The 19,845-nt window shown below is 54.6% G+C and overlaps 1 protein-coding gene across 4 annotated transcripts in view; it reads left to right on the top strand.

The window, feature by feature from the left end:
- Window positions 1-19,556, top strand: part of PLXNA2 (plexin A2) — a 233,673-nt gene extending 214,117 nt beyond the window's left edge. For all 4 annotated transcript variants that reach the window (XM_086342251.1, XM_086342252.1, XM_086342253.1 and 1 more), the window contains 10 exons: window positions 1,204-1,270; window positions 1,655-1,801; window positions 2,435-2,594; window positions 2,948-3,051; window positions 8,901-9,000; window positions 10,177-10,367; window positions 12,184-12,353; window positions 15,829-16,041; window positions 16,657-16,807; window positions 19,049-19,556. In XM_086342251.1, coding sequence (XP_086198377.1) covers window positions 1,204-1,270; window positions 1,655-1,801; window positions 2,435-2,594; window positions 2,948-3,051; window positions 8,901-9,000; window positions 10,177-10,367; window positions 12,184-12,353; window positions 15,829-16,041; window positions 16,657-16,807; window positions 19,049-19,144 — 1,399 coding nt within the window. In that variant the 3' untranslated portion in view covers window positions 19,145-19,556. The remainder of the gene's footprint in view (window positions 1-1,203; window positions 1,271-1,654; window positions 1,802-2,434; window positions 2,595-2,947; window positions 3,052-8,900; window positions 9,001-10,176; window positions 10,368-12,183; window positions 12,354-15,828; window positions 16,042-16,656; window positions 16,808-19,048) is intronic.
- Window positions 19,557-19,845: the final 289 nt, after the last annotated feature.

Here is a 19,845-nt window from a genome sequence, read left to right as displayed (position 1 = left end):
CTTCCAGACCCCACGTGGGGTGAAGAGGGAGGAAGAATGGCTTTGTGTTATGAATACAGAGCCCCCATTCTGCCAATCTGAGCGTTAGAAACTCTCATTAAGAACTGTTGTATTTAAATTAGAGCTAATCTCAGGCATAATGCAGGGAGAGGGTGCTGGGAGGGGCCCACGGAGAAAGCTACAATTTCTTCTGCCTTTGTCACTCTCTCCCAGGCCCGGGGTTGCTGAGCCGCCCTGGCAAATGCCTGGGATTTACTGCGATCGGAGGGTGTAATTTGCACCACGTGCAGGGAGTTAAAGCACTCCTCCAGCGTCCTCATCCCTGAGGGATCTGTCAGGGCTGCGTTGTTCCTTCCCAGGTCCCTAGAGCTGCGGCCTGGCGTGGGCGTGGGGGGTGGGGGCGGCAAGGCAAAGGGGCAAGGCTTGCAGAAGCAGATCCCCCGTTAGCTGAGCGCTTATGCACGCAGCGCTGTACGTGAGGGGCCGGGTCCAGACCCCACACGTCAGCGGGGCGACAGCTTCCGGGTCTCATGAACGCTTATGCACACAGCTCTCTACGTGAGGGGCCGGGTCCAGACCCCACACGTCAGCGGGGCGACAGCTTCCGGGTCTTCGCACTCTTTCTAGCCCTTTTTGTACATTGACTCATTCAACCTTGACAGCAGCCCTGTGGGATACACGGTGACGACGGTGGTGGTGGTTACCATTATTAATTGTGGTTGTTATTATTATGATTAATTCCCCAACTGAATCCAGAGAAAGGGAAGCAACTTACTCGAGACCACACAACCAGTCCATGGCAGTCGAGATTTGAACTCAGTCTGATTCTGAGTGTTTGGAGGGGCAGGTATCAGGGGCCTTCTAGATATGCATATAAGTATTCAGACCAGGCAGGAAACCTCAGAGGGACAGAGAAACTGTATTTATCCCCCTGAGGCCAGAAGAGGGCTGGAGGATGGTGTCCTTGGCACCTGCGCCTGTAGACCCAGAGTGCCACTCCATTTTCCCAGGAAATTGAGGCTCAGAAGGCAAAAGCCTCTGGCCCAAGGTCTCGCGTCTTGCTACTGGGGTGAAGTCGGGACAGGACGCAGTGTCCTGGCTCCCAGCCCTGGGTTCTCTTGGGGGAGAGTCCACCTAAAAAGCCAGGCACCCTCTTGGGAGCCCTGCATGAAGGGCTGCCTCTCATCCCTTCTGCCTCCCCAGGACAGAGTCTGTGGCAGAGAAGATGCTGACCAATTGGTTTGCCTTCCTCCTGCACAAGTTCCTGAAGGTGAGAATGGGAGCGGGACGGGAACTGGGAGGTGAGAGAGGGATGGGGAGCTGCTTCTCTGAGCCTGGCCGCCAGGGCTGCATGGATGCCCCCCATCTCCCCCATTTGGAGCAGGAACCTACCTGTCCAGGTGCTCCAAAACCACGCAGGCCTAGGAGCAGGGTCAGGAGAGGGAGGGAGGGGGAAGGCAGGCTGGGGTCCCGCTGCCCACGCCCACCTGTGCCCACCACCCACAGCCGCCTGTGCCCACCACCCATGGCCTCCTGTGCCCACAGGAGAGCAGGGTCAGGAGAGAGAGGGGGGAGGCAAGCTGGGGCCCCGCCCACCCGTGCTCACCGCCCACGTCCACCCGTGCCCACCATCCACACCTGCCTGTACCCACAGGAGTGTGCCGGGGAGCCGCTGTTCATGCTGTACTGCGCCATCAAGCAGCAGATGGAGAAGGGCCCCATCGACGCCATCACGGGCGAGGCACGCTACTCACTGAGCGAGGACAAGCTTATCCGGCAGCAGATCGACTACAAGACCCTGGTGAGGAGGCAGGGAGCCTGGCGGGACAGCGCAGACCTCCTGCTTCTGAGCCCCGCCCCAGCCTCTGGCCACCAAGCCAGACTGAGGGCTCGGCAGTGAGGCCAGGAGACCCATCTGGGGGCCAGTCCAGGCCCAGCCCAGGGTCCCAAGGGTGGGCACGCCAGCCTGGGCTCCTCTTCCCCATCTCATTGCGTGGACCCAAAGAGCTCCAATTGCCTCAGTTTACCCTAGATTGCCCAGCATCGGGCTTGGGGAAGCTGGCATGATGGAGAAGAAGTCTGCTGATTTCCAATGTAGAGACTTCAGGGAGGCGGGAGGTCAACCCACCTGCAACCACCCCTAAACCCTTAGGATGCCTGGACCCGGGATGGCAGCCTCCCCTAAGCCATTGGGGGCTACAGGGTGGAGTCCTGGTTCTTTGAGAAGTAGAGGAGTGGGCAGAAGGACTCAGGTTGCCATCGGCAGATGGCTGGAAGGTGGGAGAAACTGAGACGCAGACAGAGAGACGCTCGTTTCTCCTGTGAGGAGGAGGAGGAGCCTGGGTAAGAGAAGGTTCCAGGGCCGCACTCCCCACCCTCAAATGACGTCTTCGACTCACATATCCCCTCCCCCACCCTCGATCACCACCTGCAGATTCTGAACTGCGTCAATCCTGACAACGAGAACAGCCCGGAGATCCCAGTGAAGGTGTTAAACTGTGACACCATCACGCAGGTCAAGGAGAAGATCCTCGATGCAGTCTACAAGAACGTGCCCTACTCCCAGCGGCCCAGGGCTGTGGACATGGACTTGGGTAGGAGTCCTGGCCTTGGCTGCACCAGGGCAGCCTCCTGAGGGCACTGGGGCTTGGGGGCAGACTGGGAGGACGGGACGCCCTGCCCAGCAGATGGCCCCTCCTGGGGGCCTGACTGGGTCCCCCATCCCAGGTGGGGAGCCGGGTGAAACACTTCTCCCAGGGCACTGCCTGCTCAGACGTGGCTGCCTCTCAGGAGGCTCCTCCCAGCCTTGCACCCACGGAGCCCTGGACGTCTTAAGTGCTGTCATCGTCCCCGCTTGCGGGAGCCAGGGTTGCCAGGCCCCCAGAGAATGCCCCACGGGGCAGTCCCGGCCCCCGCCCCTCACACTGCTGCCCGCCCCTCCTCCCAGAGTGGCGACAAGGCCGGATCGCCAGGGTCGTGCTACAGGACGAGGACATCACGACCAAGATCGAGGGCGACTGGAAGAGGCTGAACACACTCATGCACTATCAGGTGAGGGGCTTTGCGCCAGGGACCCGGGCCTTCCCGAAATGCCCCCTCCCTCTAAGGTTTGCTCTAAGGCCCTCAAGCCCTAAAAGAGTTTTCCTGTCACCCCTATCTACCAGGGAATCCCTGGTGGCTCAGCTGGTAAAGAATCCGCCTGCAATGTGGGGGACCCTGGTTCAAGTCCTGGGTTGGGAAGATCCCTTGGAGAAGGGATGGGCTATCCACTCTAGTATTCTTGGGCTTCCCTGGTGGCTCAGCTGGTAAAGAATCCACCCGCTCTGCAGGAGATCTGGGTTCAGTCCCTGGGTCGGAAAGATCTCCCGGAGAAAGGAACAGCTACCCACTCCAGTATTCTTGCCTGGAGAATCCCATGGACTGTAGGAGCCCCTGCAGCCCATAGGGTCACAAAAAGTCGGACACAACTGAGCAACTAAGCACAGCACAGCGCATCCCCCTATCTGACTCCTCCCTGAGTCCAGAGCGGTGATTCCCAGCCCCGCCTGCTGATTAGAATTACTGGGGGGTGTAAAAACACGAGTGTCCAGACTCATCCTGAGAAACTGGCTTAACTGCTCTGGGGTCTGGTGGGACCTTCCCATCCTATACAGAGTGTAGCTCTTCTCGTGCAGAAAAATCGCGTCTTTCAAGGACAGGTTCAGAGGCGTCTGCCACTTTCTCTGACTTCTGACTAATGCAGCTTACCTTCCACTTCGCGCCTGCAACGAAGCAGGGAATTGAGTCTTAGTTTCTGCCGCTTACCAGCTGGTGTCCTTGGGGAAGCGGCTTAAGCTCTCGCTCTTCTCATCTGTAAAATGGAGTTAATGGTGATCCCTGCCCCATGAAGTGGTGAAGAATAGACTGAATATAGTAGGTAGAGCGTTCGGCGCACCGGCAGACACACTAAAAGAACAGTCATAAAAGAAAAATCCCAACAAAAGAACAAAAGATCCAAGAAGTATCAGCTCTCACTCTGCTTGCTTCACAGGGTAACTGGTCACAGCTGGGCCCTCTATAAGATTAAGCACAGGTAGGCTGCTAGGGATTCTAAAAAAACTACTAAAATAGAAGCTGGAAAGGAGAGTCAGCGAGGGAAATTAAACCAACCAGGGGAAGCGCCTCAGGCTGCAGGACCCTGGGGGACTGCTTGATTAATAACATCACCCTCTGTCCCTGCCTCACGTGGGGAGGGTGTGCAGGGCTGGCACGCTGGGCTCTCACACACTGAGGTCCTAAAGGCCAGCAGGACCTGGCTGGGAGCCTCTTGGTGCACACAGAAAGCTAGGGGAGGGGCAAAATTCCCAAAACGTTCCCTTCCAGGCTCCATCCTCCTAACTAACTTGCATTCACCATGCTGACACTTGGCCTGGACTCCCACCCTAAATGGAGAGCGCGTGGTATAGTGGAAAGAGAAAAGGGTTTGTGAGCGCTATTTAAACCCCTGCTTCCCCACGCACTGGTGATGTGACTTTAATCTCCCGGAACCCTGAGCTCCTCATGAGTAAATGGAAACACAGTCCCAAATTGCATATGTGGTTGGGAGTGTTAGAAGCCACAGGTGAGGTTTACCAGGATGCGTGTACCTCTCCATAGTAGCTATAATCATGCTGTTGATCCACCCCACCCCACTTCACATTGTGCGGAATGCATTCTGGAGCACAGTCGTAATGAACCAGTTAGAACTGAAGAAGAAAGTACAAAAGAAAAGAGCATCACGCCCCCAGTTTATGTTTCTCGAAGGCAGTGATGTGCTGCTCCTCTGTCTTTGCTGCCCTAATGCTTATGAATGGGCTGTCTGTCCTGTGACTCCCAGTCAGAAGAATGGAATATTCTTCATTACAGTGTTCATCATGCACAGCACTTTCAATTCCTCGATGTCATTTACCATTCATGTATTCATTCATTCCTCAAATATTTACTGAGATTTACTCTGTGCGAGGCACTTCCCACATGTCAGCCCTGAGTGACAGGGGACAACAGGGATATTCTTCCCTTTGAGAGATGATGATGGTGGTGGTGATGGTGGTGATGGTAATGATGGTGGTGGTGGTAGTGATGGTGGTGATGGTGCTGCTGATGGTGGTGGTGATGATGGTGATGGTGGTGATGGTGGTGGTGATGGTGATGATGGTGGTGATGATGATGGTGATGGTGGTGGTGGTGATGGTGATGATAGTGGTGGTGGTGATAGTGGTGATGGGATGGTGACAGTGGTGATGATGATGGTGAAGACGATGGTGGTGATGTGATGATTATGGTGATGATGGTGGTGATGGTGATGGTGAAGATGACAGTGATGATAATGGTGGTGGTGGTGGTGATGGTGAAGATGATCATGGTGATGTGATGGTGATGGTGGTGATGATTGTGATGATGGTGGTGATGGTGGTGGTGATGTGATGATGGTGGTGATGGTGGTGGTGGTGGTGATGGTGGTGGTGATGGTGATGATGATGGTGATGATGTGATGATAGTGGTGATGGTGAAGTTGATGGTGGTGATGATGATGGTAGTGATGGTGATGATGGTGGTGATGGTGAAGATGATGATGGTGATGTGATGGTGATGGTGGTGATGGTGGTGGTGATGGTGGTGATGGTGATGGTGGTGGTGATGGTGATGATGATGATGGTAATGTGATGGTGGTGATGGTGAAGATGATGATGGTAATGTGATGGTGATGGTGAAGATGATCATGGTGATGTGATGGTGATGGTGGTGATGATTGTGATGATGGTGTTGATGGTGGTGGTGATGATGATGATGGTGGTGATATGATGGTGGTGATGGTGGTGGTGGTGATGGTGGTGGTGATGGTGATGATGATGATGATGATGTGATGATAGTGGTGATGGTGAAGTTGATGGTGGTGATGATGATGGTAGTGATGGTGATGATGGTGGTGATGGTGAAGATGATGATGGTGATGTGATGGTGGTGATGGTGGTGGTGATGGTGATGATGGTGGTGATGGTGGTGGTGATGGTAATGTGATGGTGGTGATGGTGAAGATGATGATGGTAATGTGATGGTGGTGATGGTGAAGATGATGGTGATGTGATGGTGATGGTGGTGGTGGTGATGGTGATGATGGTGGTGATGGTAATGATGATGATGGTAATGTGATGGTGGTGATGGTGAAGATGATGATGGTAATGTGATGGTGGTGATGGTGAAGATGATGATGGTGATGTGATGGTGGTGATGGTGCTGGTGGTGATGATGATGATGGTGGTGATGGTGAAGATGATGGTGATGATGGTAATGTGATGGTGATGATGTGATGATGGTGGTGGTGATGATGATGGTGGTGATGGTTATGGTGGTGATGATGATGATGGTGATGGTGATGATGGTGGTGATGGTGGTGTTGGTGATCATAGTGGTGATGGGATGGTGACAGTGGTGATGATGATGGTGAAGATGATGGTGGTGATGTGATGATGATGGTGATGATGATGACGATGATGGTGATGATGTGATGATGATGATGGTGAAGATGGTGATGATGGTGAAGATGTGATGATGGTGGTGATGGTGAAGATGATGGTGATGATAATGGTGATGATGTGGTGATGGTGGTGATGGTGATGATGGTGGTGGTGATGGTGATGATGATGGTGGTGATGATAGTGGTGGTGATGGTGATGGTGGTGGTGGTGATGATGATGGTGAAGACGACGGTGGTGATGTGATGATGGTGATGACGATGATGGTGATGATGTGATGATGATGATGGTGAAGATGGTGATGATGGTGAAGACGTGATGATGGTGGTGATGGTGAAGATGATGGTGATGATAATGGTGATGATGTGATGGTGATGGTGGTGGTGATGATGGTGGTGGTGATGATGGTGGTGGTGATGGTAACCCCAGAATTTACTGACTCTCACTGGGCACCAGGCACTGCTCTCCACCTTTACTCGCGCTAATGCCTTTATCTTCACAACAAACCTAGACACAATTATTATCGCCTTTGACAAATGAGACAATTGAGGCACAGAGAGCTTAAGTGACTTTCCCGAAGCCATGGTGCTAGTAAGTGCAGAGGCAAGGTCAGACCCAGCCAGGCGTCTTGACCACAGCTTTGCATCATGTGTTGGTCAAGAGAAAAACTAGAGACTAAGGACAAGAGAGATTTAGTGATGAGACCAGGAGCTGAGTTGAACTGTGGTCATTCCAGTCACCTTGTGAATCTCTCTTTAGGTGACAACCAGCCATAAATGATAATGCAATCCATTCTCCCTTGGAGAATAAACCCTTGCCCCTGCCAGGCGTTCAAGTATCATTGCTAGGATGCTAGTTGCAGAGTTCCTGAAAGATTGAGGTGGAGAGTTCCCCCTCCGTGTCAGGCCTGGTGCAAGCTGCCCGCAAGCCATGGAGCTGCCCCCGCTGGGAAGTAACTATGCCTTGGCATCTTCCAGGCACTGTGAGGAACCTTGGACCTGCAGCTTTATGCCATCAAGTCAAAGCATTGCCCTCTTGTTACCCTCCCAGGAGTCAAAGGTCCTTGGAGCCCCTACAGGAGAAAAATCTGCATAACCTTAATTAACAAAGAGATTTTTAAAAACTTCCTGGGCTCCCGCAGATTTATAGGGAGGGTGAAATTAAACACCACCGCTAAAACTGGCTATCAGGGAATCTCGTTAGCACTAATGTTCATTTATAGTTTGACTTCCCAACATTTAATTCCTTTTTGGTGGGAGAGAGGGACTGACAATTTAAGACCCAGAAAGATGGTTTTACGACTGGTGCAGCTATAAATCAAACTTATAAAGTTCATAAAAATTGTTAAAATAAAAAATGGTTTAATAGGAATGTTTTATGGCCCATAACATTATTATAGCTGTTTTATTCCCTCTGCGTTAGGGGTTTAATTGGATCGCCACAATTCTGGGGATTCTCCGTTTTTATTGGATGGAGGATAATCTTAAATCAAAATGGCTCCAAATGTCTTCAATATGGCGCCTCATTTATCAGCCGTCGCCCTGCAGGCTGGGTGCTGAGCCTCGGCACCCTCACAGAGGACATGCAAGACACCTTCTTTCTCTCTTGAGTCCCCAGGAGCGGCTGCCCTCTGGGGAAGTTCCTCAAGGTGGCTGAACCATTATAGGGCCCAGGCCAGAAAGAAATCAGAGCCAAAAGGGAAAAATGGGCTCAGACCAGGGTGTCTTGAAATAAAATCGCGAATTAGAATGCAATGAGGAGAACACGTGCTCTGGAGCCCGGCAGCCTGGTGACCAATTTCGGCTCTATCGTATGTGAAGCATGTGACCTTGAAGGCGGAGGCTCAGCCGCTCAGGGCTTCGGTTCCTCCTCTGTGAAATGCGGACAGTCGTGCGTAACTCACGGAACTGAAGGTAGGCTGGGCTACCCCAGCTCCCTCTAACAGAAACACAAGGCAAACCACGTGGATGCCTTGACATTTTTTTACTAGTCACATTTAAAAAGTAAAAATGAACGGATGAACGTGATGTTAACAATGTTGTCTGTAACACCACTGATCTAAAATAATTGTCATTTAAACACACAATCAACATAAATGTTATTCATGAGGCAGTTTGTATACCTTTATTCAGGCTCAGTCATTGAAATTCGGTGTGTCTTCTACACTTCCAGCATACCTGAGCCGAACACTTACAGGGCACCTCCCTTTGGTCCAGTCAGACTATAAGAGCCCAACAGCTACAGGTGGCAAGTAGCTACCATGCTGAATAGCAGCAATGATTATTCCTAGCATTCCTCACCTCCTCACCCTCGACCCCTACCTATTCCATCAGCTTCTAGAAGTATCGACAGTCCCATTTCCCAAGGTGCTGACATCCACCCAAAGTGTCTCTCTCGTCTCCCCCTCAGGTGTCAGACAGATCGGTGGTGGCCCTGGTCCCCAAGCAGACCTCCTCCTACAACATCCCCGCCTCCGCCAGCATCTCCCGGACATCCATCAGCAGATACGGTGAGGACCGCAGACGCGGCCTGGGCGGCCAGGGGCACCTTCTGTGACTCCAGGGTCTGCTCCCCACCCCTCCTGACGGTGGGAGCCTGTGCCGCTGCCACAGCTGGCCTGCAATCAAAGGAGACCGGCACGGCCAGTCTCCTCGGGGCTGTGGCACCAGATGGCACCATGAATCTTCCCTTGGATAGCCCAGGTCTGATGGAGGCATCTGAAGGGCCCAGAACCAAGGAGGCCCTTGGATGGGACATTCACAGAACTCAGTCCCAGTGCGTGCTTACTGTCCTGGCTGAATCATTTACAATGTCCCCCCTTTACTCTCGGTGATACGGACCAAATAACTTCCCTGGTGGCGCAGATGGTAAAGAATCTGCCCACAATGTGGGAGACCCAGGCTCGATTCCCTGGGTTGGGAAGGTCCCCTGGAGAAGGAAATGGCAACCCGCTCCAGCATTCTTGCCTGGAGAATCCCATGGACAGAGGAGCCTGGGGGGCCTACAGTCTATGGGGTCGAAAAGAGTCGGACAGGACTGAAGTGACTAACGCTTTCGCTTCGCTTCCCCGTTGGCTCTCAGTAGTATCCCGATATGGGCATTCGGTTGGCCATCCCAGGCCTTCCAGCCCTGAGTGCTGGGCCCCCAGTACCCTCTGAGGATGAGGCTGAGGAGTTTCTGTTCCTCTAGTTCTGGGTGGCGCTAGTCTTCGAGCCGTGCAGCCAAAGGGCCCCTCAGGCCTGAAGCAGGAGGGGCTCTGGCAGTTCTGTATTCTGGGCCCTAAGTAAGAAGGAGCCTTAACTCCCGAGAGGGAGCTTTTCCATTCACAGACCTTAGTGCCCACACTTCGATCAAGCCCCTGTGAGAATATCTGGCTGACATTCCACCTATTGATTGGTCTTTGCTGGAAGCATCACGGATGGAGGTACTCCTGTATTCCCCAGGGCCACACCAGCTCACAGAATTTCTAGAATCTCATTTTGGCAACAAGATTTCAGGCTGTCCTCACACCAGCCAAGGATCACTAAAATAACCCACCAAATATGAAACCCCAAGAGCTCCCTTCCGATCGAAACCAGCTTGTTCTTAGTGAGGGCATCAGGTGGCCAGGGATTCTAGAAGGATTCTACCAGCAAGGATGAGGAAACGAGTCACTCACGGGCCTCCGCCGCCTCCTTCCCCTCAGACTCCTCCTTCAGGTACACAGGCAGCCCCGACAGCCTGCGGTCTCGGGCCCCCATGATCACCCCGGACCTGGAGAGCGGGGTCAAGGTGTGGCACCTGGTGAAGAACCACGACCATGGGGACCAGAAGGAGGGGGACCGGGGCAGCAAGATGGTGTCGGAGATCTACCTGACCCGGCTGCTGGCCACCAAGGTAACAGCCCTGCTCTGCCCTGGCCCCGGGAGGGCACCTCAGAGACGTGTCCTGCCCCAACCCCTACCCGGCCCATGGCACAGGAAGAATGCCACGGGCTCTGCCCCTCCAGGGGACCCACCTGAACAAGGAGGGCCTCGTCCTGGGGTGTGCTTCCCTGGAGGTCAGGCCACTGCTGTTCTCTACCCTGCGGCAAAAATCACAGTGGTCTGCCCAGCTCACTCCATAGCTCCCCTGTTACTCCTCAGAGGACCGGTGCTCTGGCTTCTGGGTCCCCATACCCCTCAAGAAGACACTGGGGTTTTTATTGGCAAATATGAGATGGACGGATATGCCATCCTCCTCTGTCAGTGTCTTCTCTACCCACTTTCTGCCCACACTGGGAGCAAAAGCGTGAAGGCCTGGTCCGTCTGGTAATCTAAGAGAGAGCTTCCCCTTCCCCATTCCATCACGTGTGTGCGTGCTAAGTCGCTTCAGTCAAGTCCACCTCTTTGCAACTCCATGGGCTGTAGCTCTCCAGGCTCCTCTGTCCATGGGATTCTCCAGGTAAGAATACTGGAGTGGGCTGCCATTTCCTTCTCCAGGGAGTCTTCCTGACCCAGGGATCAAACCCATGTCTCTTGAGTCTCTTGTATTGGCAGGTGAGTTCTTTACCACTAGCCACCTGGGAAGCCATCTCATCTACCCCGACAAATGCTGACAGAGGCTGAGATCTAAAGCAGCCTGCCAGCCTCCCCAGCAGAGAACAGTATACCTGTAAGCATAGCAACCATATATAGCTTGTATTTGACAGGACTCTCCTCCACTGAACCAACAAAAATGCTGCTGAAATTCTAATACAGTGGCTTCTCAGACTTGTTCCCTGAAGTGTCACAGAAATACACCATCAGGGAATGTGTCTCAAATTTTGATGATAATATGCTGATAAGAGACCAGACTTCCCAAGTGGCTCAGTGGTAAAGAACCCATCTGCCAGATCAGGAGATGCAAGAGATGTGGATTCTATCCCTGGGTCAGGAAGATCCCCAGAAGGAGGGCATGGCAACCCACTCCAGTATTTTTGCCTGGGAAATCCCACAGACAGAGGAGCCTGGTGGGTTATAGTCCATGGGGTTGCAAAGAGCTGGACACAACTTAGCAACTGCACACTCACAAAGAGACTCCAAAAGGTTGGACATTTACTGACCTTCAGAGATGTTTCTTGAGCCTGCGAACTGTGGGCCCCAGGCCCAGCCTTGGCCCTGCCCCCCGATATCCTCCAAGGCCCGGTGATCAGGGCTGTGCCTGAACATTCTTAGATCTGTACCCTTCACCCAGTCCTCACTGTAGACCCCACTTATCCCAGGCTGCTAACACAGTGAACCCTTTCACACCTTCCTGCCAGGACCTCTGCGGTCCTCCCCTGCTCCTGCTGGAGGGTCCCAGTCCTCTGGCTGGTTCTTTAGATGCCCTCTCACCCTCTCATACCAGCCCGTGCCCCTCATTCCCTGTGGGAAGCCTGAGCTTGGAGCACTTTCTGTCTTCGATCAAACTCCCTCTGCCCACACCCACCTGGCGTGGACACAAGCATAAGTGTGCACGTGGCTCCCGGTTGGAGGCAGTTCCTCCTGGAAATCTGCAGCCCATCAGTCCTTCCCACCTCCCCGACACCCCAGAAGGACCCTCGTCCCCCCACCTCTGCCGTCCTGTCTGCACAGCCTGGCGTCGCAGACAGATTTCCAAGGCGGGGTCGGTCCAAGCAAGGCACCATCCGGCCTGTGTGTCTGCTGCCAGCCCCCCTCCCCCACCTCACCCTCTCCCACCGCCCCTCCCCCAGGGCACCCTGCAGAAGTTCGTGGACGACTTGTTCGAGACCTTGTTCAGCACTGTGCACCGGGGCAGCGCGCTCCCCCTGGCCATCAAGTACATGTTCGATTTCCTGGATGAGCAGGCGGACAGACACAGCATCCACGACACAGACGTGCGGCACACCTGGAAGAGCAACTGGTAAACCCCGCGGGCAGCCCAGGCCGGACTGCAGCCTGGCGAGGCCAGGACCAGGGGTGGGGCGTGGGGGAGGGCCCAGCAGGGACCGGGGAGATGGGGCGTGGGGTAGGGCCCAGCAGGGACCGGGGAGATGGGGGGTGGGGTAGGGCCCAGCAGGGACCGGGGAGATGGGGCGTGGGGTAGGGCCCAGCAGGGACCGGGGAGATGGGGGGTGGGGTAGGGCCCAGCAGGGACCGGGGAGATGGGGGGTGGGGTAGGGCCCAGCAGGGACCGGGGAGATGGGGCGTGGGGTAGGGCCCAGCAGGGACCGGGGAGATGGGGGGTGGGGTAGGGCCCAGCAGGGACCGGGGAGATGGGGCGTGGGGGAGGGCCCAGCAGGGACCGGGGAGATGGGGCGTGGGGTAGGGCCCAGCAGGGACCAGGGGGTGGGGTGTGGGGTAGGGCCCAGCAGGGACCGGGGAGATGGGGGATGGGGTAGGGCCCAGCAGGGACCGGGGAGATGGGGCGTGGGGTAGGGCCCAGCAGGGACCGGGGAGATGGGGGGTGGAGTAGGGCCCAGCAGGGACCGGGGAGATGGGGGATGGGGTAGGGCCCAGCAGGGACCGGGGAGATGGGGCGTGGGGTAGGGCCCAGCAGGGACCGGGGAGATGGGGGGTGGAGTAGGGCCCAGCAGGGACCGGGGAGATGGGGCGTGGGGTAGGGCCCAGCAGGGACCGGGGAGATGGGGCGTGGGGTATGGCCCAGCAGGGACCGGGGAGATGGGGGGTGGGGTAGGGCCCAGCAGGGACCGGGGAGATGGGGCGTGGGGTAGGGCCCAGCAGGGACCGGGGAGATGGGGCGTGGGGTAGGGCCCAGCAGGGACCGGGGAGATGGGGGGTGGGGTAGGGCCCAGCAGGGACCAGGGGGTGGGGTGTGGGGTAGGGCCCAGCAGGGACCGGGGAGATGGGGGATGGAGTAGGGTCCAGCAGGGACCAGGGGGTGGAGCATGGGGTAGGGCCCAGAAGGGATCAGGGAGATGGAGGGTAGAGTAGGGCCCAGAAGGGACCAGGGAGATGGGGAGCGGGAACCTGTTCTCTGCCATGGCTGGGTAATCCAAGGCTCCTAGGACAAACATACGCTCCGCAGAGCCGATGTGGTTCCTCAGGTGCCAGGCGGGGCCCGCCCAGCGTAGGGCCCAGCACCAGGACACACACAACACACACACACATACACACACACACACAGTTGAGCTCCTGTCCTTTCAGGCCGAGATCCTTTCCCAGGCCACGCCCCCTCCTCTCTGACTTGTGGTTCTCGGGAAAGGGAGCCAGGGGAACCCACACACAGCCACATCCCAGACCGACCGAGCAGCAGGCCAGGCAGCGTGGGGCCTCCTGAGCACAGCAGAGTCTCGGGCACATCCTGGCATGGGGAGAGCCCTGCATTAAACTCAGACCGCCGGGGAGGCTGGCCAGTGCTGGGGGAGAGCTTGCACCTGCCGTGGACTTGAGCCCACCATTGTACACGCAACCCTTTAAGGCCGAGTGATCACCCCGGCTCCATGGTTCTCAGGAAGCCACAGGCAAGAGGTCCCGCGGGCCTGACTCCGTCCCCTCCCTGGGCAGACCCAGTAGGGGGAGAGACGGCTCCCCTGGGCCCTTCTCATGAGACGTCTCTCTGCTGGGTTTTGAACCTGGATCTCAGACCACGCTGAAGACAGGCCCTCGTGTCCCGCCGGGCCTGGCCAAGAGCCAGAGCACAGACCTTCCTCAGGAAGGAGCAGAGAGAGGGCAGAGAGGAGGGCCAGGCCTGGGGTTGGGCAGGCCGCCCACACAGCTGTCTGGACTCAGCCCTCACCTCGGAAAACAGAGCCAGCGCAGATGGGCCCCGGCTGTTATTTAGGAATCCAAAGTCCTAGCAACCAGCCAAACACTGAGGGAAAACCCGGCCTCAGACCCCACCTATTCCTCCCTTTCCGGGGTGTTGTGGCTGCCAAGCCCTCCAGAGGCCGCAGCTTTTGATCACAGTGGAGCGAAGCAAAGAGGCTCTGGTGGTCTTGGGGTGTGGAGCCCCCCGGGGCAGGTCCCTGAGACCAGCCTTCCACCCGCATTCCCAGGGCCTGGGCTGCGGCTGCTCCATGGCTTTGGAGCTCCGCCCACCACCACCCCCAGCCCGGCCCGTTGTGATTTCAAGGGAATCAAGAGAAAGTTCTGGATGGTCCTCCTCTCCATGCCTGCTGTTTCTGGCCAAGTCACAGAAGCACCCTCCCCTGGAATTGTGGCAGGGACAGTCCTCATACCAGACCTCAGTACCTAATGCCCAAGGAGAGAACACTGGAGGTTTCCAGAGCTGCTGGGGGAAGGGAGGGTGGACCAGCAGAGCCACCTCTTCGCCCAGGCTGCCCCCTCCAGGTTAAATGAAGGATCCCCCGTTTCACTGCAAAGATAGGCGGAAGTCCTAATGGAAGGCCTTGGATCTGGGCAAAGCTGATCTTTCCCAACACTTGGCATGGGGCGTGGAGACATTTGGGAAGACCTGGGGTCCAGGAGATTCAGGAGATAAGAAGAAGAGAGGGGACGTCAGCCCAGAGGACAAGCGGGACAGAGCTCACTCCACAGAGGAGCCCAAAGAGTTAAGGGCCAGCGGGCGGCTGGAGAGGAGGGCCAAGTTGGAAAAGGCCACAGAAACAGCAGCTGTTCTGGTTTTGAAGGGGAATAAATGGGCTTATCCTCCTCACAGCCAAAGGAGCAGAGAAAACGCATTCTCCTCCGATTATAAATTCCATGAGTCACAGAAAGAATTCTCCTAACGACTGATCAGTTGCTCTCAGGGTGGGAAAAACACAGAGCCCCAGCGAGTCATTCCCAGCGTGCCAACAATGGCCTCCTCTTCTGCCTCTGCCCCTGGCCAGAGCTGAGAACGCCCTGGGGAGTGCCCTGAAAGAGCTGCCCCCAGGGGAGCCCATTCCTCCACCCAGCGTGGCGGGGCCAGCCCTGGGAAGCCGCTGGCCAGCCCTTCTGGGCGGGGAACCCAGGTGGGGCACCCAGGTGGGGCCTTTGTGCCCACTCTGAGGCTGGGGCTGCCACCCCGTCCTTCCGACAATGGCCGCGGGCACTGGGAAGGGGCCTCTGGGAGCCTGGGGGCTTTGTCTGAGGCTCTGAGAAAGTGATACAGGCCCTCTAGACTTAGGCTACCCCAGGGGCACAGGAGTCTTTGGAAAAGGCCTCCAGGAGGGAGTGAAGCCACCCATGCCCACCTTGGAGCAATTGAAGCACGAGGTCAGTGCCCCGTTAGGGCACAATGGGGCTCCTTCTCTTCCAGCATCAGTCAAAGCTCAGGCTAAATTAGCAGCCCTGGCTGGACCAGTTTTCTGTGATTCCATTCCCTTGCCCTTCGGAGAGAATTTTGCATTTGTGGGGTTGGGAGGAATGTTAGTGGACGGCACGGGGCCAGGCCCGGATGCAGCCCTCAGAGACCCCTCTGCCCTCTCCTCCAGCCTCCCTCTGCGCTTCTGGGTGAACGTGATCAAGAACCCCCAGTTTGTATTTGACATCCATAAGGGCAGTATCACAGACGCCTGCCTCTCTGTGGTGGCCCAGACCTTCATGGACTCTTGCTCAACTTCAGAGCACCGGCTGGGCAAGGACTCCCCTTCCAACAAGCTGCTCTACGCCAAGGACATCCCCAGCTACAAGAGCTGGGTGGAGAGGTCAGTAGTATCCCGAAGACCGGCCCACCCCCCAGTGCCTGCTTCATTCCCTCCTCTGGGCTTCACTGACCAAGGACTTAAAGCCCCGCTTGTGGTCCCTTCCAGACCTCGTGCTCATCTTTTTCTCCCTTGCTCAGAGTTCCTGCTGGGGGAGGAAAGGGAAGCTCTGCACCCCCTGAGTCAGATTTAGCATTCTGATCACCCTTTACTGAGCATAAGCTAAGCACGCAGCACTTTGATGAAGACGTTGTATGTATCATCTCAGTAAAGTACCCAACAGAGCTGTGAAGTAGGTCTTACTATCATCCCCTTTTTACTGAGGAGGCCATGAAGCAGAGATGTCAAGTGACTTACGAGGGACACACAGCTAGCAGGGCGCTGAACTGGAACGTGAATACTGAGAGTCTGGTCACAGCGCTGCAGACTCTGGCCTGAGGGGAACAAGTGTGCAGGCCCCAAACTCAGCTTGAGAGCAGAGGCCAGAGCAGGCTTCGTTAGAAGAGGAGCAGGGCAGCAGCAGGGGACACCCATCCTCTCCGGGGTCCTGGGGTCGGGGGACGGACAGGCGGGTCTTTGCTGAGCCCCCCACCAAGGAGCCTGTCCTCTCTATGGCAGATACTATGCAGACATCGCCAAGCTCCCCGCCATCAGTGACCAGGACATGAACGCCTACCTCGCCGAGCAGTCCCGTCTGCACGCCGTGGAGTTCAACATGCTGAGTGCCCTCAATGAGATCTACTCGTACGTCAGCAAGTACAGCGAAGAGGTGAGACAGAAACCCGCACGGAGAGGGCCAGGCAGGTCAACCAGAAAGCCAGGCTCCATCCTTAAACAACAGCAATGGGTGGCAATTCCGAAAACATTCACAGAGTCAAAAAGTCACCCGCTCTTCCTTTGGAAGGCAACCTGTCCTCTCCTGATTCATCCTGTGCTTTCTTAAACCTTATTTTGGCTGGTCTTCACTGTTAATGCAGTTCAGTTCAGTTCAGTTCAGTTGCTCAGTCGTGTCCAATTCTTTGTGACCCCATGAATCGCAGCATGCCAGGCCTCCCTGTCCATCACCAACTCCCAGAGTTCATTCAAACTCAGGTCCATTGAGTCGGTGATGCCATCCAGCCATCTCATCCTCTGTTGTCCCCTTCTCCTCCTGCCCCCAATCCCTCCCAGCATCAGGGTCTTTTCCAATGAGTCAACTCTTCACATGAGGTGGCCAAAGTATTGGAGTTTCAGCTTCAGCATCAGTCCTTCCAATGAACACCCAGGGATGATCTCCTTTAGGATGGACTGGTTGGATCTCCTTGCAGTCCAAGGGACTCTCAAGAGTCTTCTCCAACACCACAGTTCAAAAGCATCAATTCTTTGGCGCTCAGCCCTCTTCACAGTCCAACTCTCACATCCATACATGACCACTGGAAAAACCATAGCCTTGACTAGACAGACCTTTGTTGGCAAAGTAATGTCTCTGCTTTTTAATATGCTCTCTAGGTTGGTCATAACTTTCCTTCCAAGGAGTAAGCGTCTTTTGATTTCATGGCTGCAGTCACCATCTGCAGTGATTTGGGAGCCCCCAAAAAAGTCTGACACTGTTTCCACTGTTTCCCCATCTATTTGCCATGAAGTGATGGGACCGGATGCCATGATCTTAGTTTTCTGAATGTTGAGCTTTAAGCCAACTTTTTCACTCTCCTCTTTCACTTTCATCAAGAGGCTTTTTAGTTCCTCTTCACATTCTGCCATAAGCGTGGTATCATCTGCATATCTGAGGTTATTGATATTTCTCCCGGCAATCTTGATTCCAGCTTGTGCTTCATTCAGCCCAGCGTTTCTCATGATGTACTCTGCATATAAGTTAAATAAGCAGGGTGACAATATACAGCCTTGATGTACTCCTTTTCCTATTTGGAACCAGTCTGTTGTTCCATGTCGAGTTCTAACTGTTGCTTCCTGACCTGCATATAGGTTTCTCAAGAGACAGGTCAGGTGGTCTGGTAGTACCATCTCTTTCAGAATTTTCCACAGTTTGTTGTGATCCACACAGTCAAAGGCTTTGGCATAGTCAAAAAAGCAGAAATAGATGTTTTTCTGGAACTCTCTTGCTTTTGCGATGATCCAGCAGATATTGGCAATTTGATCTCTGGTTCCTCTGCCTTTTCTAAAACCAGCTTGAACATCTGGAAGTTCACGGTTCATGTATTGCTGAAGCCTGGCTTGGAGAATTTTGAGCATTATTTTGCTAGCGTGTGAGATGAGTACAATTGTGTGGTAGTTTGAGCATTCTTTGGCATTGCCTTTCTTTGGGATTGGAATGAATACTGACCTTTTCCAGTCCTGTGGCCACTGCTGAGTTTTCCAAATTTGCTGGCATATTGAGTGTAGCACTTTCACAGCATCATCTTTCAGGATTTGAAATAGCTCAACTGAATTCCATCACCTCCACTAGCTTTGTTCATAGTGATGCTTTCTAAGCCCACTTGACTTCACATTCCAGGATGTCTGGCTCTAGGTCAGTGATCACACCATCGTGATTATCTTGGTCGTGAAGATCTTTTTTAATACGTAACACTTTTATTAAATATTATCATTGTTGCCCGGATCAAAGTAGATGATGAATTTCATCCCTTCTGAAACAGCAAATCAGACTATTCTTTGCAGTTGGGCAGAAGCTGTCAGTTGAAATATTTCAGACAGACAGGTGGACATGGCTAGATCCTGAAGAAGACAACTTCAGGACAACAAGTCATGCATCAGCATCGTACCTGAACACAGTAATAGTCATAGCTAACACTTACACAGCACTTCCTGTATGCCAAATGTTTTAAAAGCTTTAGATAAATACATGCATACACACACATACGTATATCATACACCTGTTCAGGTGATCATCTGCGTTATTTAGAGTTGTGCTCGTTGGGCAGGATAGAAAGGCAGATGGAAGGATGAAGGATGTGGGGAAAGCCATTTCGCATGCTGAATGCTGAGCCTGCCCACCTTTGTTTTCATCCCGCAGCTCATCGGGGCACTGGAGCAGGACGAGCAGGCGCGGCGCCAGCGGCTGGCGTACAAGGTGGAACAGCTCATCAACGCCATGTCCATTGAGAGCTGAGAGATGGAGCCTCCCATTCCTGGGAAGAGGGACCCGCAAAAGCTGTCACACTGGGCGTCTCAGAAGGAAAGACAAGTGAAGGGGGTCAGGCCCCAGAGCTTGCTGTCCCCTGAGACCCTAACCCCGGGGAGAGGGGAGGGCCCCTCTCCCCACGCCAGCCAAGTTTCGTCCCAGCCGGTCCCTGCAGGGAGAAACCAGGGGCAGCGCAGCCACGCACGACGAGAGGGACGCAGGGGCCCGGACAAGGTGGTTCTTCAAGCCGAGAGGCGCAACTGAGCACGGTTCTGCCTCTGTGACTGCTGCTTTGCATGAAAACTCATTTGATGTATATTGGGGAAATAATGAGAACTTTATTTAATTTTTTTTTAAGAAAAAGGAAAACCAGAAATAAAACAAAAAGCCTCCCTGTTCATCCCGTCCAACTTTCATTTAATTCTGCTTTCTGTCCCCTTCCTTCTTTTGCTCCCATCCCTCCCTCCTCGCACAACTCCTGGTTCCCAACAACTGGAAAAAAAAGCCTACAAAGAGATGCTGAGAGAAATTGATTGTTTCCTTGCCCTTGAAACCTTCTTTGTCTAAGAAGTGAGGAGGAGAAGAATGAGCATACATTGGCACCAAACGCTCCGAAGGAAGACCAGCCAATGAAACCAGAAGAGGTGGGGAAGGTGGGACTTGGCATGAACGGCCGAGCCCCCGGGCTC

The sequence above is a fragment of the Bos grunniens genome, chromosome 16, assembly GCF_055505025.1.
Source record: "Bos grunniens cultivar Pamir isolate PY7600 chromosome 16, Bosgru_T2T1.0, whole genome shotgun sequence".
Classification (NCBI taxonomy): domain Eukaryota; kingdom Metazoa; phylum Chordata; class Mammalia; order Artiodactyla; family Bovidae; genus Bos; species Bos grunniens.
Note: the sequence above shows the minus strand (reverse complement) of the source record. Positions and strands in the feature narration are given on the sequence as shown.